The sequence below is a fragment of the Panulirus ornatus genome, chromosome 28 (assembly GCF_036320965.1).
Source record: "Panulirus ornatus isolate Po-2019 chromosome 28, ASM3632096v1, whole genome shotgun sequence".
NCBI classification, from domain to species: domain Eukaryota; kingdom Metazoa; phylum Arthropoda; class Malacostraca; order Decapoda; family Palinuridae; genus Panulirus; species Panulirus ornatus.
This window is the reverse complement of record NC_092251.1, coordinates 15,528,944-15,554,482: the sequence shown is the minus strand read 5'-3', so window position 1 is coordinate 15,554,482 and position 25,539 is coordinate 15,528,944. Positions and strand designations below refer to the sequence as shown.

General features: G+C 42.3%; 1 protein-coding gene across 3 annotated transcripts in view; it reads right to left on the bottom strand.

Annotated features, from left to right (window-relative positions):
- LOC139757863 (mitochondrial import inner membrane translocase subunit TIM44) overlaps positions 1 to 25,539 on the bottom strand; it is a 201,365-nt gene that overhangs the window by 148,820 nt on the left and 27,006 nt on the right. For all 3 annotated transcript variants that reach the window (XM_071678767.1, XM_071678768.1, XM_071678769.1), the window contains exon 3: positions 9,221 to 9,396. In XM_071678767.1, coding sequence (XP_071534868.1) covers positions 9,221 to 9,396 — 176 coding nt within the window. The remainder of the gene's footprint in view (positions 1 to 9,220; positions 9,397 to 25,539) is intronic.

Genomic DNA, 25,539 nt, shown 5'->3' with positions numbered 1-25,539 from the left:
CATCCAAAAGTCTCTCTTTCGCGTGCCTGTCAATTAACATATATATATATATATATATATATATATATATATATATATATATATATATATATATATATATATTTTTTTTTATTTATTTATTATACTTTGTCACTGTCTCCCGCGTTTGCGAGGTAGCGCAAGGAAACAGACGAAAGAAAATGGCCCAAACCCCCCCCCCCCCTACACATGTATATACATACGTCCACACACGCAAATATACATACCTACACAGCTTTCCATGGTTTACTCCAGACGCTTCACATGCCCTGATTCAATCCACTGACAGCACGTCAACCCCGGTATACCACATCGCTCCAATTCACTCTATTCCTTGCCCTCCTTTCACCCTCCTGCATGTTCAGGCCCCGATCACACAAAATCTTTTTCACTCCATCTTTCCACCTCCAATTTGGTCTCCCTCTTCTCCTTGTTCCCTCCACCTCCGACACATATATCCTCTTGGTCAATCTTTCCTCACTCATCCTCTCCATGTGCCCAAACCACTTCAAAACACCCTCTTCTGCTCTCTCAACCACGCTCTTTTTATTTCCACACATCTCTCTTACCCTTACGTTACTCACTCGATCAAACCACCTCACACCACACACTGTCCTCAAACATCTCATTTCCAGCACATCCATCCTCCTGCGCACAACTCTATCCATAGCCCACGCCTCGCAACCATACAACATTGTTGGAACCACCATTCCTTCAAACATACCCATTTTTGCTTTCCGAGATAATGTTCTCGACTTCCACACATTCTTCAAGGCCCCCAGGATTTTCGCCCCCTACCCACCCTATGATCCACTTCTGCTTCCATGGTTCCATCCGCTGCCAGATCCACTCCCAGATATCTAAAACACTTCACTTCCTCCAGTTTTTCTCCATTCAAACTCACCTCCCAATTGACTTGACCCTCAACCCTACTGTACCTAATAACCTTGCTCTTATTCTCATTTACTCTTAACTTTCTTCTTCCACACACTTTTCCAAACTCAGTCACCAGCTTCTGCAGTTTCTCACATGAATCAGCCACCAGCGCTGTATCATCAGCGAACAACAACTGACTCACTTCCCAAGCTCTCTCATCCCCAACAGACTTCATACTTGCCCCTCTTTCCAAAACTCTTGCATTTACCTCCCTAACAACCCCATCCATAAACAAATTAAACAACCATGGAGACATCACACACCCCTGCCGCAAACCTACATTCACTGACAACCAATCACTTTCCTCTCTTCCTACACGTACACATGCCTTACATCCTCGATAAAAACTTTTCACTGCTTCTAACAACTTTCCTCCCACACCATATATTCTTAATACCTTCCACAGAGCATCTCTATCAACTCTATCATATGCCTTCTCCAGATCCATAAATGCTACATACAAATCCATTTGCTTTTCTAAGGATTTCTCACATACATTCTTCAAAGCAAACACCTGATCCACACATCCTCTACCACTTCTGAAACCACACTGCTCTTCCCCAGTCTGATGCTCTGTACATGCCTTCACCCTCTCAATCAATACCCTCCCATATAATTTACCAGGAATACTCAACAAACTTATACCTCTGTAATTTGAGCACTCACTCTTATCCCCTTTGCCTTTGTACAATGGCACTATGCACGCATTCCGCCAATCCTCAGGCACCTCACCATGAGTCATACATACATTAAATAACCTTACCAACCAGTCAACAATACAGTCACCCCCTTTTTTAATAAATTCCACTGCAATACCATCCAAACCTGCTGCCTTGCCGGCTTTCATCTTCTGCAAAGCTTTCACTACCTCTTCTCTGTTTACCAAATCATTTTCCCTAACCCTCTCACTTTGCACACCACCTCAACCAAAACACCCTATATCTGCCACTCTATCATCAAACACATTCAACAAACCTTCAAAATACTCACTCCATCTCCTTCTCACATCACCACTACTTGTTATCACCTCCCCACTTGCGCCCTTCACCGAAGTTCCCATTTGCTCCCTTGTCTTACGCACTTTATTTACCTCCTTCCAGAACATCTTTTTATTCTCCCTAAAATTTAATGATACTCTCTCACCCCAACTCTCATTTGCCCTTTTTTTCACCTCTTGCACCTTTCTCTTGACCTCCTGTTTCTTTCTTTTATACATCTCCCACTCAATTGCATTTTTTCCCTGCAAAAATCGTCCAAATGCCTCTCTCTTCTCTTTCACTAATACTCTTACTTCTTCATCCCACCACTCACTACCCTTTCTAATCAACCCACCTCCCACTCTTCTCATGCCACAAGCATCTTTTGCGCAATCCATCACTGATTCCCTAAATACATCCCATTCCTCCCCCACTCCCCTTACTTCCATTGTTCTCACCTTTTTCCATTCTGTACTCAGTCTCTCCTGGTACTTCCTCACACAGGTCTCCTTCTCAAGCTCACTTACTCTCACCACCCTCTTCACCCCAACATTCACTCTTCTTTTCTGAAAACCCATACAAATCTTCACCTTAGCCTCCACAAGATAATGATCAGACATCCCTCCAGTTGCACCTCTCAGCACATTAACATCCAAAAGTCTCTCTTTCGCACGCCTGTCAATTAACACGTAATCCAATAACGCTCTCTGGCCATCTCTCCTACTTACATAAGTATACTTATGTATTTTTTTTTTTTTTTTTATACTTTGTCGCCGTCTCCCGCGTTTGCGAGGTAGCGCAAGGAAACAGACGAAAGAAATGGCCTAACCCCCCCCCATACACATGTATATACATATGTCCACACACGCAAATATACATACCTACACAGCTTTCCATGGTTTACCCCAGACGCTTCACATGCCTTGATTCAATCCACTGACAGCACGTCAACCCCGGTATACCACATCGCTCCAATTCACTCTATTCCTTGCCCTCCTTTCACCCTCCTGCATGTTCAGGCCCCGATCACACAAAATCTTTTTCACTCCATCTTTCCACCTCCAATTTGGTCTCCCTCTTCTCCTCGTTCCCTCCACCTCCGACACATATATCCTCTTGGTCAATCTTTCCTCACTCATCCTCTCCATGTGCCCAAACCACTTCAAAACACCCTCTTCTGCTCTCTCAACCACGCTCTTTTTATTTCCACACATCTCTCTTACCCTTACGTTACTCACTCGATCAAACCACCTCACACCACACATTGTCCTCAAACATCTCATTTCCAGCACATCCATCCTCCTGCGCACAACTCTATCCATAGCCCACGCCTCGCAACCATACAACATTGTTGGAACCACTATTCCTTCAAACATACCCATTTTTGCTTTCCGAGATAATGTTCTCGACTTCCACACATTCTTCAAGGCCCCCAAAATTTTCGCCCCCTCCCCCACCCTATGATCCACTTCCGCTTCCATGGTTCCATCCGCTGCCAGATCCACTCCCAGATATCTAAAACACTTCACTTCCTCCAGTTTTTCTCCATTCAAACTCACCTCCCAATTGACTTGACCCTCAACCCTACTGTACCTAATAACCTTGCTCTTATTCACATTTAATCTTAACTTTCTTCTTCCACACACTTTACCAAACTCAGTCACCAGCTTCTGCAGTTTCTCACATGAATCAGCCACCAGCGCTGTATCATCAGCGAACAACAACTGACTCACTTCCCAAGCTCTCTCATCCCCAACAGACTTCATACTTGCCCCTCTTTCCAAAACTCTTGCATTTACCTCCCTAACAACCCCATCCATTAAAACAAATTAAACAACCATGGAGACATCACACACCCCTGCCGCAAACCTACATTCACTGAGAACCAATCACTTTCCTCTCTTCCTACACGTACACATGCCTTACATCCTCGATAAAAACTTTTCACTGCTTCTAACAACTTTCCTCCCACACCATATATTCTTAATACCTTCCACAGAGCATCTCTATCAACTCTATCATATGCCTTCTCCAGATCCATAAATGCTACATACAAATCCATTTGCTTTTCTAAGTATTTCTCACATACATTCTTCAAAGCAAACACCTGATCCACACATCCTCTACCACTTCTGAAACCACACTGCTCTTCCCCAATCTGATGCTCTGTACATGCCTTCACCCTCTCAATCAATACCCTCCCATATAATTTACCAGGAATACTCAACAAACTTATACCTCTGTAATTTGAGCACTCACTCTTATCCCCTTTGCCTTTGTACAATGGCACTATGCACGCATTCCGCCAATCCTCAGGCACCTCACCATGAGTCATACATACATTAAATAACCTTACCAACCAGTCAACAATACAGTCACCCCCTTTTTTAATAAATTCCACTGCAATACCATCCAAACCTGCTGCCTTGCCGGCTTTCATCTTCCGCAAAGCTTTTACTACCTCTCCTCTGTTTACCAAATCATTTTCCCTAACCCTCTCACTTTGCACACCACCTCGACCAAAACACCCTATATCTGCCACTCTATCATCAAACACATTCAACAAACCTTCAAAATACTCACTCCATCTCCTTCTCACATCACCACTACTTGTTATCACCTCCCCATTTGCGCCCTTCACTGAAGTTCCCATTTGCTCCCTTGTCTTACGCACTTTATTTACCTCCTTCCAGAACATCTTTTTATTCTCCCTAAAATTTAATGATACTCTCTCACCCCAAATCTCATTTGCCCTTTTTTTCACCTCTTGCACCTTTCTCTTGACCTCCTGTCTCTTTCTTTTATACATCTCCCACTCAATTGCATTTTTTCCCTGCAAAAATCGTCCAAATGCCTCTCTCTTCTCTTTCACTAATACTCTTACTTCTTCATCCCACCACTCACTGCCCTTTCTAATCAACCCACCTCCCACTCTTCTCATGCCACAAGCATCTTTTGCGCAATCCATCACTGATTCCCTAAATACATCCCATTCCTCCCCCACTCCCCTTGCTTCCATTGTTCTCACCTTTTTTCATTCTGTACTCAGTCTCTCCTGGTACTTCCTCACACAGGTCTCCTTCTCAAGCTCACTTACTCTCACCACCCTCTTCACCCCAACATTCACTCTTCTTTTCTGAAAACCCATACAGATCTTCACCTTAGCCTCCACAAGATAATGATCAGACATCCCTCCAGTTGCACCTCTCAGCACATTAACATCCAAAAGTCTCTCTTTCGCACGCCTGTCAATTAACACGTAATCCAATAACGCTCTCTGGCCATCTCTCCTACTTACATAAGTATACTTATGTATATCTCGCTTTTTAAACCAGGTATTCCCAATCACCAGTCCTTTTTCAGCACATAAATCTACAAGCTCTTCACCATTTCCATTTACAACACTGAACACCCCATGTATACCAATTATTCCCTCAACTGCCACATTACTCACCTTTGCATTCAAATCACCCATCACTATGACCCGGTCTCGTGAATCAAAACCACTAACACACTCATTCAGCTGCTCCCAAAACACTTGCCTCTCTTGATCTTTCTTCTCATGCCCAGGTGCATATGCACCAATAATCACCCACCTCTCTCCATCAACTTTCAGTTTTACCCATATTAATCGAGAATTTACTTTCTTACACTCTATCACATACTCCCACAACTCCTGTTTCAGGAGTATTGCTACTCCTTCCCTTGCTCTTGTCCTCTCACTAACCCCTGACTTTACTCCCCAGACATTCCCAAACCACTCTTCCCCTTTACCCTTGAGCTTCGTTTCACTCAGAGCCAAAACATCAAGGTTCCTTTCCTCAAACATACTACCTATCTCTCCTTTTCTCACATCTTGGTTACATCCACACACATTTAGGCACCCCACTCTGAGCCTTCGAGGAGGATGAGCACTCCCCGCATGACTCCTTCTTCTGTTTCCCATTTTAGAAAGTTAATACAAGGAGGGGAGGATTTCTGGCCCCCCGCTCCCGTCCCCTCTAGTCGCTTTCTACGACACGCGAGGAATACGTGGGAAGTATTCTTTCACCCCTATCCCCAGGGATAATATACATATATATATACATACACACACACACACACACACACACACACACACACACACACACACACATATACACACACACACACACACATATATATACATATGAGAAATGTAAGAAACAATCTAGAAAACTGAAACTTCCAGCTTGAAATGAATGAAAAAATATATATATATATATATATATATTTTTTTTTGCCACTGTCTCCCGCGTTTGCGAGGTAGCGCAAGGAAACAGACGAAAGAAATGGCCCAACCCACCCCAATACACATGTATATACATACGTCCACACACGCAAATATACATACCTACACAGCTTTCCATGGTTTACCCCAGACGCTTCACATGCCCTGATTCAATCCACTGACAGCACGTCAACCCCGGTATACCACATCGCTCCAATTCACTCTATTCCTTGCCCTCCTTTCACCCTCCTGCATGTTCAGGCCCCGATCACACAAAATCTTTTTCACTCCATCTTTCCACCTCCAATTTGGTCTCCCTCTTCTCCTCGTTCCCTCCACCTCCGACACATATATCCTCTTGGTCAATCTTTCCTCACTCATTCTCTCCATGTGCCCAAACCATTTCAAAACACCCTCTTCTGCTCTCTCAACCACGCTCTTTTTATTTCCACACATCTCTCTTACCCTTACGTTACTTACTCGATCAAACCACCTCACACCACATATTGTCCTCAAACATCTCATTTCCAGCACATCCATCCTCCTGCACACCACTCTATCCATAGCCCACGCCTCGCAACCATACAACATTGTTGGAACCACTATTCCTTCAAACATACCCATTTTTGCTTTCCGAGATAATGTTCTCGACTTCCACACATTCTTCAAGGCTCCCAGAATTTTCGCCCCCTCCCCCACCCTATGATCCACTTCCGCTTCCATGGTTCCATCCGCTGCCAGATCCACTCCCAGATATCTAAAACACTTCACTTCCTCCAGTTTTTCTCCATTCAAACTCACCTCCCAATTGACTTGACCCTCAACCCTACTGCACCTAATAACCTTGCTCTTATTCACATTTACTCTTAACTTTCTTCTTTCACACACTTTACCAAACTCAGTCACCAGCTTCTGCAGTTTCTCACATGAATCAGCCACCAGCGCTGTATCATCAGCGAACAACAACTGACTCACTTCCCAAGCTCTCTCATCCACAACAGACTTCATACTTGCCCCTCTTTCCAAAACTCTTGCATTCACCTCCCTAACAACCCCATCCATAAACAAATTAAACAACCATGGAGACATCACACACCCCTGCCGCAAACCTACATTCACTGAGAACCAATCACTTTCCTCTCTTCCTACACGTACACATGCCTTACATCCTCGATAAAAACTTTTCACTGCTTCTAACAACTTGCCTCCCACACCATATATTCTTAATACCTTCCACAGAGCATCTCTGTCAACTCTATCATATGCCTTCTCCAGATCCATAAATGCTACATACAAATCCATTTGCTTTTCTAAGTATTTCTCACATACATTCTTCAAAGCAAACACCTGATCCACACATCCTCTACCACTTCTGAAACCACACTGCTCTTCCCCAATCTGATGCTCTGTACATATATATGTGTAGTAAAAGCTTTGTGGAAGATGAAAGCTGGCAAGGCACCAGGTTTGGATGGTATTGCAGTGGAATTTATTAAAAAAGGGGGTGACTGTATTCTTGACTGGTTGGTAAGGTTATTTAATGTATGTATGATTCATGGTGAGGTGCCTGGGGATTGGCGGAACGCTTACATAGTGCCATTGTACAAAGGCAAAGGGGATAAGAGTGAGTGCTCAAAGTACAGAGGTATAAGTTTGTTGAGTATTCCTGGTAAATTATATGGGAGGGTATTGATTGAGAGGGTGAAGGCATGTACAGAGCATCAGATTGGGGATGAGCAGTGTGGTTTCAGAAGTGGTAGAGGATGTGTGGATCAGGTGTTTGCTTTGAAGAATGTATGTGAGAAATACGTAGAAAAGCATATGGATTTGTATGCAGCATTTATGGATCTGGAGAAGGCATATGATAGAGTTGATAAAGATGCTCTGTGGAAGGTATTAAGAATATATGGTGTGGGAGGCAAGTTGTTAGAAGCAGTGAAAAGTTTTATCAAAGATGTAAGGCATGTGTACGTGTAGGAAGAGAGGAAAGTGATTGGTTCTCAGTGAATGTAGGTTTGCGGCAGGGGGGTGTGATGTCTCCATGGTTGTTTCATTTGTATATGGATGGGGTTGTTAGGGAGGTGAATGCAAGAGTTTTGGGAAGAGGGGCAAGTATGCAGTCTGTTGTGGATGAGAGAGCTTGGGAAGTGAGTCAGTTGTTGTTCGCTAATGATACAGTGCTGGTGGCTGATTCATGTGAGAAACTGCAGAAGCTGGTGACTGAGTTTGGTAAAGTGTGTGAAATAAGAAAGTTGAGAGTAAATGTGAATAAGAGCAAGGTTATTAGGTACAGTAGGGTTGAGGGTCAAGTCAATTGGGAGGTAAGTTTGAATGGAGAAAAACTGGGGGAAGTCAAGTGTTTTAGATATCTGGGAGTGGATCTGGCAGCGGATGGAACCATGGAAGTGGAAGTGAATCATAGGGTGGGGGAGGGGGTGAAAATTCTGGGAGCCTTGAAGAATGTTTGGAAGTTGAGAACATTATCTCGGAAAGCAAAAATGGGTATGTTTGAAGGAATAGTGGTTCCAACAATGTTGTATGGTTGCGAGGCATGGGCTATGGGTAGAGTTGTGCGTAGGAGGGTGGATGTGCTGGAAATGAGATGTTTGAGGACAATATGTGGTGTGAGGTGGTTTGATCGAGTAAGTAACATAAGGGTAAGAGAGATGTGTGGAAATAAAAAGAGCGTGGTTGAGAGAGCAGAAGAGGGTGTTTTGAAATGGTTTGGGCACATGGAGAGAATGAGTGAGGAAAGATTGACCAAGAGGATATATGTGTCGGAGGTGGAGGGAACGAGGAGAAGTGGGAGACCAAATTGGAGGTGGAAAGATGGAGTGAAAAAGATTTTGTGTGATCGGGGCCTGAACATGCAGGAGGGTGAAAGGAGGGCAAGGAATAGAGTGAATTGGATCGATGTGGTATACCGGGGTTGACGTGCTGTCAGTGGATTGAGTCAGGGCATGTATAATAATAATAATAATAATAATAATAATAATAATAATAATAATAATAATAATAATATCACATTCACACAACAAACCTGACTTTCTGCAGTGCTTCTGATTTCTCTAGCTTTTCCATGTCTTTCCTGAATTCTTTTAAACTCTCTTTCATCTTCTGATTCCGGGTCATCTCATCCCGCAAGTTTTCAATTATCTTTCCAAAGAAAGTTGGCGGCCTCTGAGGTGGGGGTGTAGCACTGTAGAATCTCTGTACCTAAGAAGAATTGTTTGTGATAGCCAAGCGTTTTCCAAATTCAAAGCAAAGGTTTTCCATAAAAAAACATGAAGAGAAATCCTTTTCTGTACCTAATCATTCTTCATATCAATGAATTTGAAATAAAAAGTAGGCCACTTTAGTCCAAATACTGGTCTGCCATAATATTTTGCAAGTTGTTGCAGGTATCATGGCAAGTAAAATGCTCATTTCTTTTGACAACATTGTAAATGAATCCCTTATAATGTGAACAAGGAAGGATTCCTACTGTGGGGTGAACTTAAATGAGGAAGAATGACAACAACAAATTAGATATCAAGAGTTAGAAAAAATGGGAAAGAACTGAAAAAGTAAGTTGGTTTTGAAAACTGAAAACCTTTTTCCTTCTAAAGCAGTGTTCCATAAACATGAGATGTATTCCCATATTCCATTATGACTTCCAGCAAGAAAGCATCAAACATCACTCATCCACTGCAAGCCACTCAAGGGTGATTGTAGACACTTGGCCATTTTGGGCCCACCTTCAGCGAATCAGCTACTGTCACTGGGGTGACATCTTCAACCTTCCCACTTCCAGTTTCTGTGAGCTTACCATTTGCAAATCGCAGGTGTCAACCAGAGGGTGGTCACAGTAGGTACACTAAAAGCTTAAAAGAAAAAAAGAGGGGGGATGAAGACAATGGCAAGACTGAGTAAGAAAGCAGGAAAAAAAATTTACGGGACACCTTTCTGAAGAGAAAAATTTGTCAATTTTCAAAACCTATATTCACTCATTTCTATAGTCTGTCCTGGAACCATAGGACCACACCCATATTAAAGGAGGGTGGTTTGGAGAAAAATTTTCAAATAAGACTAATCCCAAAAACCAAGTTTAATATTGTACCTTTACTGATCAACTGAATGCACATGGAATCTGAATTTCCTCATCTACTCAGATCCACACAGGGGAGATCCACAATGTTTAAAGTAAGGTACAATCTGAAAATGGTGGAAGAAGTGCCACAGACCCATTTCTTTATTTCCTCCAAAGAAGAGTCCCTCAGGAAGGCCAAAGTATATGTTACTAACTTCCTTATTGTGTGTTCTAAAGCCCATGCTGAGCCAGTATAGTGAGTTTCTTAATTCACATAAAGATATTTCTCACTGAAAAGTGTGTGAAGGTTAGACAGTAGACACATAAAAAGTCCACTCAGTAATCTCAGGCAAAATTCAAAAGGTCTCAAGGATTTTTAAGTTAACATAAGACATGGTGCTCTTAAAGGGATCTTCCAAGAATGGATGACAATAGGTTATTTCAAATTCAGTAACTTCATTCTCATCCAAAAATCAGGGAACTAGGTTTTTCTTAATGCCCAAGATGTCATCAAAGACACGAAGACTCTTTCCTTTGTACATATCGCTGAATTCACTAACCCTCCTCCCAGAGCCCAAGATTATATGGGAAAGCTTCTACAAGATATTAAGGAGCTAAACTCCCTGAGAAACTTGGATTGTAAAAGGCCTAAGTTGAGAGTTCCCATTTGAGCTGTGGAAGAGAAGCAACCAGTCTCCTCCAACATCAAGACAGGAAAAATTAACTGGGGCTCCTGAAGGGCACTCTTACAAGAGGCAATACTATTATGTTACTAGTCTTGTTTTTGTTGTGAGAAGAACTAAAGAAGAACTCAAAACATATGGCTTCAGTCACTTATGAAACATCAGATTTTTTCAAGGAGAGCTTGAAATGTTTTCCAAACTGATTAGTACTGTCTATGAGCAAAAGGGGAATCATTACGTAAAAGGTCACCAATCATGCATTCTCTACAAGCTGCCAGTAAAAAAATAGAAAATATATAAATGTAGAATTCTAGAGTTGATAGAGATGCTCTGTGGAAGGTTTTAAGAATATATGGTGTGGGAGGCAAGTTGTTAGAAGCAGTGAAAAGTTTTTATCGAGGATGTAAGACATGTGTACGTGTAGGATGAGGGGAAAGTGATTGGTTCTCAGTGAATGTAGGTTTGCGGCAGGGGTGTGTGATGTCTCCATGGTTGTTTAATTTGTTTATGGATGGGGTTGTTAGGGAGGTGAATGCAAGAGTTTTGGAAAGAGGGGCAAGTATGCAGTCTGTTGTGGATGAGAGAGCTTGGGAAGTGAGTCAGTTGTTGTTCGCTGATGATACAGCGCTGGTGGCTGATTCATGTAAGAAACTGCAGAAGCTGGTGACTGAGTTTGGTAAAGTATGTGAAAGAAGAAAGTTAAGAGTAAATGTGAATAAGAGCAAGGTTATTAGGTGCAGTAGGGTTGAGGGTCAAGTCAATTGGGAGGTAAGTTTGAATGGAGAAAAGCTGGAGGAAGTGAAGTGTTTTAGATATCTGGGAGTGGATCTGGCAGCGGATGGAACCATGGAAGCGGAAGTGAATCATAGGGTGGGGGAGGGGGCGAAAATTCTGGGAGCCTTGATGAATGTTTGGAAGTCGAGAACATTATCTCGGAAAGCAAAAATGGGTATGTTTGAAGGAATAGTGGTTCCAACAATGTTGTATGGGTGCGAGGCATGGGCTATGGATAGAGTTGTGCGCAGGAGGGTGGATGTGCTGGAAATGAGATGTTTGAGGACAATATGTGGTGTGAGGTGATTTGATCGAGTAAGTAATGTAAGGGTAAGAGAGATGTGAGGAAATAAAAATAGTGTGGTTGAGAAAGCAGAAGAGGGTGTTTTGAAATGGTTTGGTCACATGGAGAGAATGAGTGGGGAAAGATTGACCAAGAGGATATATGTGTCAGAGGTGGAGGGAACGAGGAGAAGTGGGAGACCAAATTGGAGGTGGAAAGATGGAGTGAAAAAGATTTTGAGTGATCGGGGCCTGAACATGCAGGAGGGTGAAAGGCGTGCAAGGAATAGAGTGAATTGGAACGATGTGGTATACCAGGGTCGACGTGCTGTCAATGGATTGAACCAGGGCATGTGAAGTGTCTGGGGTAAACCATGCAAAGTGTGTGGGGCCTGGATGTGGAAAGGGAGCTGTGGTTTCGGTGCATTATTACATGACAGCTAGAGACTGAGTGTGAACGAATGGGGCCTTTGGTGTTTTTCCTGGTGCTACCTCGCACACATGAGGGGGGAGGGGGTTGTTATTCCATGTGTGGCGAGGTGGCGATGGGAACAAATAAAGGCAGACAATATGAATTATGTACATGTGTATATATGTATATGTCTGTGTGTGTATATATATGTGTACATTGAGATGTATAGGTATGTATATTGTGCGTTTGTGGACATGTATGTATATACATGTGTATGTGGGCGGGTTGGGCCATTCTTTCGTCTGTTTCCTTGCGCTACCTGGCTAACGCGGGAGACGGTGACAAAGAAAAAAAAAAAATTCTAGAACCCAGGTCACTAAGAAGAAGATCCTACAAAATTCTCAGGTGGTCTAAAAATAAGTCTAAAGTATCAACCAACATGTATGGTATTGCAGAAGTCTCTGGCACCAAAGTTGTTTGTCCCACTTGGGGGATACTAGCATCACTAAATCCCAAACAGCAGCAGCTAGATCTAAGAACATTTCTCTGAATATGAACTGGAGAATAAAAGATATAAACTTGGTTCCAATGATTACAATTCATGGACAAAGTGTCTATTGCAACTGCAACTATGTCTAAAACTAGATAAACTTAGAAGTAATGCATTGACTCTGGTACGAAAGAAATCTACTTGAGGTGACAATCCTAGGTTAAGGACCCAATTAAAAGCCTCCTCCCTATTGATATCTCTGTCGATATACTATCTGATCTCCATGGGGCAACTGCCAGACACTGCATGTTCTTTAGCAATAAGAGATTTGGAGAAAAAGACTTTTGAACATTGCTAGGCAGAGTATCTTTTCCACTAAAACAGACAGAGATTCACAAGAGCATCTGTTTATTGGGCATCAGGAAGCCACAGTATTGTACACATCAGCAGCTGACCAGAGAAAAGCTCCAGGTAGTGCTGCCTGTTTTTTCATGACTTTAGAGGTTCATGAAGCCATTAAATACACGTAAGGACGTGGGGAGCAGAATGTGAAAGGGCCCCTGAGTAATATATGAACCGGATATTAAGCTGTGTGTGCCAAATCTGGGGAGTTTAATGAGGCTTGGGAGTAAAAGTTTCCAAGACTCAAACAAAAAGAATGCCCTTTAAGTGTTCCCAAGATCAGCGAATCAATTTCTTTTAATCACTGCACTCTTTACACAAGTATGCAGTGGCAGTATTGTAACCAATGAGGTTGGAGGTGCTGCAACTGAGAAAAATATTTCTTTCTTTCATACTATTCGCCATTTCCCGCATTAGCAAGGTAGCGTTAAGAACAGAGGACTGGGCCTTTGAGGGAATATCCTCATCTGGCCCCCTTCTCTGTTCCTTCTTTGGGAAAAAAAAAAAAACAAGAGGGGAGGATTTCCAGCCCCCCGCTCCCTTCCCTTTTAGTCGCCTTCTACGACACGCAGGGAATACATGGGAAGTATTCTTTCTCCCCTATCCCCTATATGAAGCTTAAAATTAGGGAAAGTTATTAAGCTTCAGTACCCTGAGGGGATACTCTAGTTTTACTAGAGTATCCAAGTCTCTCCTTGTCTTCTCGTGGTGACTTTGTTATTAAACCCCTTAAGGGTGGAACTAAAGGGGGAGGCACTGCCCAACTACATCAGAGAAATTCTTTAAAATTTGGACAAACACCTGAGGTGTGCCATCATTTTTTAGTTATTTTGACAATTTTGGAGCTTCCCTGCTTCTGGAAACACTGTGCTGGAGTTGCCCTCTGTCAGAGACCTGTTAAAGGCAAGGTACAAAATGATAAGAAGCAGCACTAAAGTCTACCAGTTATGCTGAGGATTAAGAGAGACAAGCAACTGAGGGTGATGGCACTGAATGTGAATGAATTGACTGGTGAGAGTATAAGAAGGAAGCTTGTGGAGAGGCTTAAAAGTTTTAGCATGGATGTGCTAGGGTTTGGGGAAACTCATATCCTTGGGCAGGGTGTATGGAGTGAAAATGGAAATGATGAATGCAAGTTATGGGAAGGCATAGAAGGAGGTGTGGTATGGATGGAAATACGTGAAAATTATTGGGGAAGGATGTACAATTCAGCTATCAACAAGAGTGGGAAGGTGCTACAGATGGATGGAAAGGCTCAAGAATAGCATGGGTGAAAGGAAAGACTGGGATTGTGTAGTATGCATGGGTATGTGTACATGTGCCAGTGAATATGAAGACTGTACAAGGTAAGGATGAAATGAAGCTTTTCTGGAGAAATATGAATGACTGTATTAATGGGTCTGAGAATGAGAAATGTAATGATATTGGGTGATGTGCATGTGAAACTGGTGAGATGGTAATTGGGAAGTGCCTAGAGTAAATGAGCATGGAAGTTTTGTTGTGGATATTTCTACTGAGACAGGTCTATTCTTTGCAAACACTTTTTTTTTTAGCACAAGATGATAAACAGATATACATGGATGAAGAAATTTGGAAGAGAAAACCAAAAGGCTTTGATTGACTATGTGGCAATCAATGAAAGACTAATGTTAGAGTCATGAGAGGATTCTTCGGAGACTAACCATTTCGCAGTTGTTGTGGGGATGAGGATCAAGAAGTGGAGGTATGGCATAATGAAGAATGAAGAGGTAAAAGTTTTGGCAAGCTGAAAGATGAATCAGAAAAAATGCAGGGAGGAGCATGAAAGGAAGGTAACAGATACCTTAGATGGAAGTAGAGTGAATGTAAGGATACAGTGATGTGTGACTGAGGCATTTACAATGTTTAGAGAAATACTATTAAAGATTATAAAATCAGTAACTGGATACAAGGTTTTGGAATATAGGAATAAAAAAGGCAATACATGGTAGAAAGAAGAGATTAGAAATACTGTGGAAGAGAAAAAGTAAAAGGCATATGGTAGATTGCTCGACAGGAATGTACCAGTGGATGTTCAGCAAAGGAGGAGGGAAGAATACAAAATATGTAAGTGGAATGTTAAGAAACTGATGGAGGAAAGCAAAGAAAGAGTAGACAAAGATTTTGGAAGGAAGTGATAAGTTTCAGGATAATAAAAAACTATACTAGAAGGAGGTGAAAAAGAAAAGAGGTGGATGTAAGAGTGGAAATGCTGATGTGAGAAGTAAGGAAGGGGAGTTGCTGAATCAAACGGAAGAAGAGAAAGGAAGATGGAAAGAGTATTTTGAAGAACTGATAAATATGGAAAAAGAGAGGAAGCAATTGTTACATGTTCAGGTATGGAGGATAAAAGGAAGAGGATACAACTGCAAGGCCCTACAGCAAAGGGAGGTAAGAAGGGCAAAAATGAGGCTGAAGGCAGTAAAGGCACCTGAAGTACATATGATTATGGCTAAAATGCTGAAGTATAGACAAGAAAGTGTGAAAGTGTGAAGGTTGTGCCTGATGATTGGGTGAAAGCTATCATTGTTCCTTTATTCAAAGGAAAAGATGCTTAGGAGGTATGTAACAATTATAGGGGAATAAGTCTGTGGGGGAGGAATGGGATGTATTTAGGGAAGCAGAGATGGCTTGCACAAAAGATGCTTGTGACATGAGAAATGTGGGAGGTGGGCAGAATAGAAAGGGTAGCGAGTGGTGAGATGAAGAAGTAAGATTATTAGTGAAAGAGATGATTTTTGCAGGGAAATAGTGTAAATGACTGGGGGATGTATAAAAGAAAGAGGCAGGAGGTCAAGAGAAAGGTGCATGATGTGAAAAAGAGGGCAAATGAGAGTTGGGGTGAGAGAGTATCATTAAATTTTAGGGAGAATAAAAAGTGGAGTGAGTATTTTGAAGGTTTGTTGAATGTGTTTGATGATAGAGTGGCAGATATAGGGTGTTTTGGTAAAGGTGGTGTGCAAATTGAGTGGGTTAGGGAGAATGCTTTGGTAAACAAAGAAGAGGTAGTAAAAGCTTTGCGAAAGATGAAAGCCAGCAAGGCAGCGGGTTTGGATGGCACTGCAGTGGACTTTATCAAAAAAGGGGGTAACTGTACTGTTGAAAGGTTGGTAGGGTTATTTAATGTATGTATGACTCATGGTGAGGTGCCTGAGGATTGGTGGAATGCTTGCATAGTGCCACTGTACAAAGGCAAAGGGGATAAAAATGAGTGCTCAATTTACAGAGGTATAAGTTTGTTGAGTATTCCCAGGAAATTATATGGAAAGGTATTGATTGAGAGGGTGAAAGCATGTACAGAGCATCAGATTGGGGAGGACCAGTGTGGTTTCAGAAGTGGTAGAGGATGTGTGGATCAGGTGTTTGCTTTGAAGAATGTATGTGAGAAATACTTAGAAAAGCAAATGGATTTGTATGTAGCATTTATGGATCTGGAGAAGGCATATGATAGAGTTGATAGAGATGCTCTGTGGAACGTATTAAGAATATATGGTGTGGGAGGCAAGTTGTTAGAAGCAGTGAAAAGTTTTTATCGAGGATGTAAGGCATGTGTACGTGTAGGAAGAGAAGAAAGTGATTGGTTCTCAGTGAATGTTAGTTTGCGGCAGGGGTGCGTGATGTCTCCATGGCTGTTTAATTTGATTATGGATGGGGTTGTTAGGGAGGTGAACGCAAGAGGGTCAAGTATGCAGTCTGTTGTGGATGAGAGAGCTTGGGAAGTGAGTCAGATGTTGTTCACTGATGATACAGCGCTGGTGGCTGATTCATGTGAGAAACAGAAGCTGGTGACTGAGTTTGGTAAGTGTGTGAAAGAAGAAAGCTGAGAGTAGATGTGAATAAGAGCAAGGTTATTAGGTACAGTAGGGTTGAGGGACAAGTCAGTTGGGAGGTAAGTTTGAATGGAAAAAACTGGAGGAAGTCAAGTGTTTTGGATATCTGGGAGTGGATTTGGCAGCGGATGGAACCATGGAAGCGAAAGTGAATTATAGGGTGGGGGAGGGGGCAAACATTCTGGGAGTGTTCAAAAATGTGTGGATGTCGAGAATGTTATCTTGAAAAGCAAAATTGGGTATGTTTGAAGGAATAGTGGTTCCAACAATGTTATATGGTTGCAAGGCGTGGGCTGTAGATAGAGTTGTGCGGAGGAGGGTGGATGTGCTGGAAATGAGATGTCTGAGGAGACAATATGTGGTGTGAGGTGGTATGATCAAGTAAGTAATGAAAGGTTAAGAGAGATGTGCGGTAATAAAAAAAGTGTGGTTGAGAGAGCAGAAGAGGGTGTTTTGAAATGGTTTAGTCACATGGAGAGAATAAGTGAGGAAAGATTGACAAAGAGGATATGTGTCAGAGGTGGAGGGAATGAGGAGAAGTGGGAGACCAAATTGGAGGTGGAAAGATGGAGTGAAAAAGATTCTGAGTGATCCGGGCCTGAACATGCAGGAGGGTGAAAGGCGTGCAAGGAATAGAGTGAATTGGAACAATGTGGTATACCGGGGTTGACGTGCTATCACTGGATTGAGCCAGGGCATGTGAAGCACCCGGGGTAAAAAATTGAAAGTTTTGTGGGGCCTGGATGTGGAAAGTGAGATGTTTGCCCCCTCCACCACCCTATAATTCACCCTATAATGACAGCTAGAGACTGAGTGTGAATGAATGTGGCCTTTGTTGTCTTTTCCTACTGCTACCTTATGCACATGCGGGAAAAGGGGGCTGTCATTTCATGTGTGGCAGGGTGGTGATGGGAATGAAAAAGGGCAGACAGTATGAATTATGTACATGTGTATATATGTATATGTCTGTGTGTATATATATGTATATGTTTAGATGTATGGGTATGTATATGTGTGTGTGTGGATGTGTATGTATATACATGTGTATGTGGGTGGGTTGGGCAATTCTTTCGTCTGTTTCCTTGCGCTACCTCACTAACGCGGGAAACTGCAACAAAGTATAATAATAATAATAAAAAGATGTTTTGGAAGGAGGCAAATAAAGTGCATAAGACAAGAGAACAAATGAGAACATCAGTGAAGGGGGCTAATGGGGAGATGATAACAAGTAGTGGTGATGTGAGAGGGAGATGGAGCGAGTATTTTGAAGGTTTGCTGAATGTGTTAGACAGAGTGGCAGATATAGGGTGTTTTGGTCGAGGTGGTGTGCAAAGTGAGAGGGTCAGAGAGAATGGTTGGTAAACAGAGAAGAGGTAGTAAAAGCTTTGTGGAAGATGAAAGCTGGCAGGGCGGCAGGTTTGCTACTAAATTTATCATAAAAGGGCGTGACTGTGTTGTTGACTGGTTGGTGAAGATATTCAATGTATGTTTGGCTAATGGTGAAGTACCTGAGGATTGGCAGAATGCATACATAGTGCCATTGTACAAAGGCAAAGGGGATAAAGGTGAGCGTTAAAATTATAGAGGTATAAGTTCATTGTGGTATTCCTGGGCAATTATATGGGAGAGTATTGATTGAGAGGGTGAAGGCATGTACAGAGCATCAGATTGGGGAAGAGCAGTGTGGTTTCAGAAGTGGTAGAGGATGTGTGGATCAGGTGTTTGCTTTGAAGAATGTATGTGAGAAATACTTAGAAAAACAAATGGATTTGTATGTAGCATTTATGGATCTGGAGAAGGCATACATAGAGTTGCTAGAGATGCTCTGTGGAAGGTATTAAGAGTATATGGTGTGGGTGGCAAGTTGTTAGAAGCAGTGAAAAGTTTTCATCAAGGATGTAAGGCATGTGTACGAGTAGGAAGAGAGGAAAATGATTGGTTCTCAGTGAATGTTAGTTTGCACAGGGGTGCATGATGTCTCCATGGTTGTTTAATTTGTTTATGGATGGGGTTGTTAAGGAAGTGAATGCAAGAGTTTTGGAGACAGGGGCAAGTATGTCGTCTGTTGTAGATGAGAGGGCTTGGGAAGTGAGTCAGTTGTTGTTCGCTGATGATACAGCGCTGGTGGCTGATTCATGTGAGAAACTTCAGAAGCTGGTGACTGAGTTTGGTAAAGTGTGTGAAAGAAGAAAGCTGAGAGTAAATGTGAATAAGAGCAAGGTTATTAGGCACAGTAGGGTTGAGGGACAAGTCAATTGGGAGGTAAGTTTGAATGGAGAAATACTGGAGGAAGTGAAGTGTTTTAGATATCTGGGAGTGGATTTAACAGCGGATGGAATCATGGAAGTGGAAGTGACTCACAGGGTGGGGAAGGGGGCGAAGGTTCTGGGAGCATTGTTGAAAGCAAAAATGGGTATGTTTGAAGGAATAGTGGATCCAACAATGTTATATGAGTGCGAGGCATGGGCTATAGATAGGGTTGTGCGGAGGAGGGTGGATGTGCTGGAAATGAGATGTTTGAGGACAATATGTGGTGTGAGGTGGTTTGATTGTGTAAGTAATGAAAGGGTAAGAGAGATATTTTATTATATTTTATTATACTTTGTCGCTGTCTCCCGCGTTTGCGAGGTAGCGCAAGGAAACAGACGAAAGAAATGGCCCAACCCCCCCCCATACACATGTATATACATACGTCCACACACGCAAATATACATACCTACACAGCTTTCCATGGTTTACCCCAGACGCTTCACATGCCTTGATTCAATCCACTGACAGCACGTCAACCCCGGTATACCACATCGCTCCAATTCACTCTATTCCTTGCCCTCCTTTCACCCTCCTGCATGTTCAGGCCCCGATCACACAAAATCTTTTTCACTCCATCTTTCCACCTCCAATTTGGTCTCCCTCTTCTCCTCGTTCCCTCCACCTCCGACACATATATCCTCTTGGTCAATCTTTCCTCACTCATTCTCTCTATGTGCCCAAACCACTTCAAAACACCCTCTTCTGCTCTCTCAACCACGCTCTTTTTATTTCCACACATCTCTCTTACCCTTACGTTACTCACTCGATCAAACCACCTCACACCACACATTGTCCTCAAACATCTCATTTCCAGCACATCCATCCTCCTGCGCACAACTCTATCCATAGCCCACGCCTCGCAACCATACAACATTGTTGGAACCACTATTCCTTCAAACATACCCATTTTTGCTTTCCGAGATAATGTTCTCGACTTCCACACATTCTTCAAGGCCCCCAGAATTTTCGCCCCCTCCCCCACCCTATGATCCACTTCCGCTTCCATGGTTCCATCCGCTGTCAGATCCACTCCCAGATATCTAAAACACTTCACTTCCTCCAGTTTTTCTCCATTCAAACTCACCTCCCAACTGACTTGACCCTCAACCCTACTGTACCTAATAACCTTGCTCTTATTCACATTTACTCTTAACTTTCTTCTTCCACACACTTTACCAAACTCAGTCACCAGCTTCTGCAGTTTCTCACATGAATCAGCCACCAGCGCTGTATCATCAGCGAACAACAACTGACTCACTTCCCAAGCTCTCTCATCCCCAACAGACTTCATACTTGCCCCTCTTTCCAAAACTCTTGCATTTACCTCCCTAACAACCCCATCCATAAACAAATTAAACAACCATGGAGACATCACACACCCCTGCCGCAAACCTACATTCACTGAGAACCAATCACTTTCCTCTCTTCCTACACGTACACATGCCTTACATCCTCGATAAAAACTTTTCACTGCTTCTAACAACTTTCCTCCCACACCATATATTCTTAATACCTTCCACAGAGCATCTCTATCAACTCTATCATAAGAGAGATGTGTGGTAATAAAAAGAGTGTGGTAGAGAGAGCAGAAGAGGGTGTATTGAAATGGTTTGGTCACATGGAGAGAACGAGTGAGGAAAGATTGACAAAAAGGATATATGTGTCAGAGGTGGAGGGAACAAGAAGTGGGAGACCAAATTGGAGGTGGAAAGATGGATTGAAAAAGATTTTGAGCGATCAGGTCCTGAACATGCAGGAGGGTGAAAGGGGTGCAAGGAATAGAGTGAATTGGAACGATGTGGTATACCGGGGTCGACGTGCTGTCAATGGATTGAACCAGGGCATGTGAAGTGTCTGGGGTAAACCATGGAATATTTTGTGGGGCCTAGACGTAGAAAGGGAGATGTGGTTTCAGTGCATTACACATGACAGCTAGAGACTGTGTGAGAACAAATGCGGCCTTTGTTGCCCTTTCCTAGCATTACCTAACAAACGTGCGGGGGAAGGGGGGTGCCATTTCATGTGTGGTGGGATGGTGACGAGAATGGCTGAGGGCAGCAAGTATGAATATGTACATGTGTATATATGTATTTGTCTGTGTATGTATATGTATGCACTGAAATGTATAAGTATGTATATTTGCGTGTTTGGGTGTGTATGTTTATACATGTGTATGTGGGTGGGTTGGGCCATTCTTTCGTCTGTTTCTTTGGGCTACCTTGCTAATGTGAAAGACAGCGACAATGTATAATAAAGAATTCTGTTGAATATACCACAGAAAGTGTATGCAAGAATACTAATTGATAGAGTAAAGGAAGTGACTGAATGCAGAATAAGTTAAGAGCAAAGGGATTTTAGGAAAGGTAGGGGATGAGTCAATCAGATTTTTGTAGTAAAGATGACTGTGGAAAAGTATTCTGCAAAAGGTAAGAAGTTGCATGCAGCTTTTATGGATCTGGAGAAAGTGTATGACAGAGTTGAGCAGAATGCTTTATGGGATGTGTTAAAGATATATGGTATAGGGGGACAACTGAAAGCCTTCTATAGAGGTGCAAGTGCATGTGTAAGAGTGGATAGAAAGATGAGCAAAAGTTTTAGGATACATGTAGGTGTGGAGTAGGGTTGTGTAATGTCACCATGGCTTTTTTACACACATATATATATTTTTTTTTTTTTTTTTTTTTTTTTTTTTTTTTTATACTTTGTCGCTGTCTCCCGCGTTTGCGAGGTAGCGCAAGGAAACAGACGAAAGAAATGGCCCAACCCACCCCCATACACATGTATATACATACGTCCACACACGCAAATATACATACCTACACAGCTTTCCATGGTTTACCCCAGACGCTTCACATGCCTTGATTCAATCCACTGACAGCACGTCAACCCCGGTATACCACATCGATCCAATTCACTCTATTCCTTGCCCTCCTTTCACCCTCCTGCATGTTCAGGCCCCGATCACACAAAATCTTTTTCACTCCATCTTTCCACCTCCAATTTGGTCTCCCACTTCTCCTCGTTCCCTCCACCTCCGACACATATATCCTCTTGGTCAATCTTTCCTCACTCATTCTCTCCATGTGCCCAAACCATTTCAAAACACCCTCTTCTGCTCTCTCAACCACGCTCTTTTTATTTCCACACATCTCTCTTACCCTTACGTTACTTACTCGATCAAACCACCTCACACCACACATTGTCCTCAAACATCTCATTTCCAGCACATCCATCCTCCTGCGCACAACTCTATCCATAGCCCACACCTCGCAACCATACAACATTGTTGGAACCACTATTCCTTCAAACATACCCATTTTTGCTTTCCAAGATAATGTTCTCGACTTCCACACATTCTTTAAGGCTCCCAGAATTTTCGCCCCCTCCCCCACCCTATGATCCACTTCCGCTTCCATGGTTCCATCCACTGCCAGATCCACTCCCAGATATCTAAAACACTTCACTTCCTCCAGTTTTTCTCCATTCAAACTTACCTCCCAAATGACTTGACCCTCAACCCTACTGTACCTAATAACCTTGCTCTTATTCACATTTACTCTTAACTTTCTTCTTTCACACACTTTACCAAACTCAGTCACCAGCTTCTGCAGTTTCTCACATGAATCAGCCACCAGCACTGTATCATCAGCGAACAACAACTGACTCACTTCCAAAGCTCTCTCATCCCCAACAGACTTCATACTTGCCCCTCTTTCCAAAACTCTTGCATTCACCTCCCTAACAACCCCATCCATAAACAAATTAAACAACCATGGAGACATCACACACCCCTGCCGCAAACCTACATTCACTGAGAACCAATCACTTTCCTCTCTTCCTACACATACACATGCCTTACATCCTCGATAAAAACTTTTCACTGCTTCTAACAACTTGCCTCCCACACCATATATTCTTAATACCTTCCACAGAGCATCTCTATCAACTCTGTCATATGCCTTCTCCAGATCCATAAATGCTACATACAAATCCATTTGCTTTTCTAAGTATTTCTCACATACATTCTTCAAAGCAAACACCTGATCCGCACATCCTCTACCACTTCTGAAACCACACTGCTCTTCCCCAATCTGATGCTCTGTACATGCCTTCACCCTCTCAATCAATACCCTCCCTTATAATTTACCAGGAATACTCAACAAACTTATACCTCTGTAATTTGAGCACTCACTCTTATCCCCTTATATATGCATGGAGTAATAAGAGAGATGAAAGCAAAACTAGGGAAAAGGCATGCAGAGATGGAAAGTAGCAGTGAGATATGGTGGCTAGTGGCTAGCCCTGTCTGCAGATGATACTGTGTTGTTTTCTGAGAGTGAAGAGGAGTCGCAAAAGGTTGCAAGTGTGTTATATGATGTGTGTAAGCATAAGCAATTGATGGTAAATGCAAATAAAAGTAAAGTAATCATGTCTGAAAGGAAACACAGACAAGAATAAATTTTGTTAAACCATATATTATAAAGTAAAAGAAGAAAGTGTACTAAATTTGGCTTTGGATATGGGGGAAAAAGACTGGAGGAAGTGAGAGAATTTAAGTATCTAGGAGCTGTCTTGGGCAAGTGTGGTGATACGAGAGGAGAGATAGGGAAGAGAGCAGTACAGGATAGAAGAGTCATTGGGTCCCTCAACAGAACAATGAAGGGTAGAGGTGTAAGCATGGAAGTGAAGAGAGGATTAAGGGATAACAAAACTCTCCCAGAAGTCACCAATTCAGGCTGTGGAAATGAGCTATTTGAGAAGAGCATATGGTGTGACTACATGGTATGAAGAAAGAAATGAAAGGGTGTATGAGAGATGTGGTATGGCAGGGAATGCAATGGGAATGAATCGTGGAGTGGTAGAATGGGTGAAACGTAATACTTTGAGGTGGTTTGGGTATATGGAAAGAATGCAAGACTGGGAGTTTACATGGGGAGTGGATGATAGTACAATCAAAGGGGTTAGTGTAAGTGGAAGACTACCACTACCTGTGATATGGGCAAATAGGGTGGAGGAATACTGGAGGGAGAGAAATAGTGGAAAAAAGCATGGAATGGTGTATGAGAGGGAGGCATGTAAGGACAGGGATAAGTGGAGACTCTTTTGCTGTGGCCATCCCTTGATGGGAGTTCCTGGAGGGAATGGGCATCAGAGATACAAATAGACAGATAGAGGTGTAACTAAGTTTTCCTGTAAAAAAAAAAGTTCAGCTGTGACTAAGTAAGGGAATAAAGTTTTATTGTTTACAAAAAGGCAACACTATCAGTGTCAGTTAAAGATGTAAATTCTCCTAATGATTGAGGCTATTTTGTTCCTTACTGTTACTAGTAGTACTTTGAGGGGCCAATTTAAGACACATAGCACTGTCTGTGTCAAGAAAAAAAATAGGTCTTACAGAATAAGATAAATCAGACCAGAAATCTAGGGCAAACTTGTGAGCAAACACTTATAAAGCCAAGTACAAAAAGTTTTTTCTTCATACTGCACTGCAATCTGGTATGGACAAAATTAGGGAAATGTACTATAACCAGTCAGTTATAACAAGATCCACAAGGAAGATATGAAGTATGAACCACTAAGAAGAAACGTTTGAAGATGTTAATGTATATTGCTTAAAAGCTACACCAGACATCAATTCAACTTGACAAGGAGTTAAAGAAATTGATGAATCAATGATAGAGAAACCAAACAATTGAAAATTAGAAGTCAATGCACAAGAACACAGATTTGCATCAGGTGAGGAAAATCAAAGAGTACAAAACCTAAGGAAAGAGGGGGAGCTCAGCAGTTATCCTTGCACAGCTTCCTTACTGCTTCTTGGCTCAAAGAGAGTCCTACACCTCATCTAAATCTTTTTCTCCTCAATCATGGTCTGAGTGCTCCTACTCTGAGGCTTGTCACATTAGGAACTATGTGTACCATACCATGAGAATCTTTCCTTCCCCAGAAACCCATTCTGCTTTCATTTATGTTCAGAATCATTGCAAAGCTGTTCTTCAATGAGCCAAGCACACTCTCATGGAAAGAAAGTATGCTGACTTGCCTTCTACCAACAAATATTTTTCATCCTTGACCAAAAGCATCTCCAA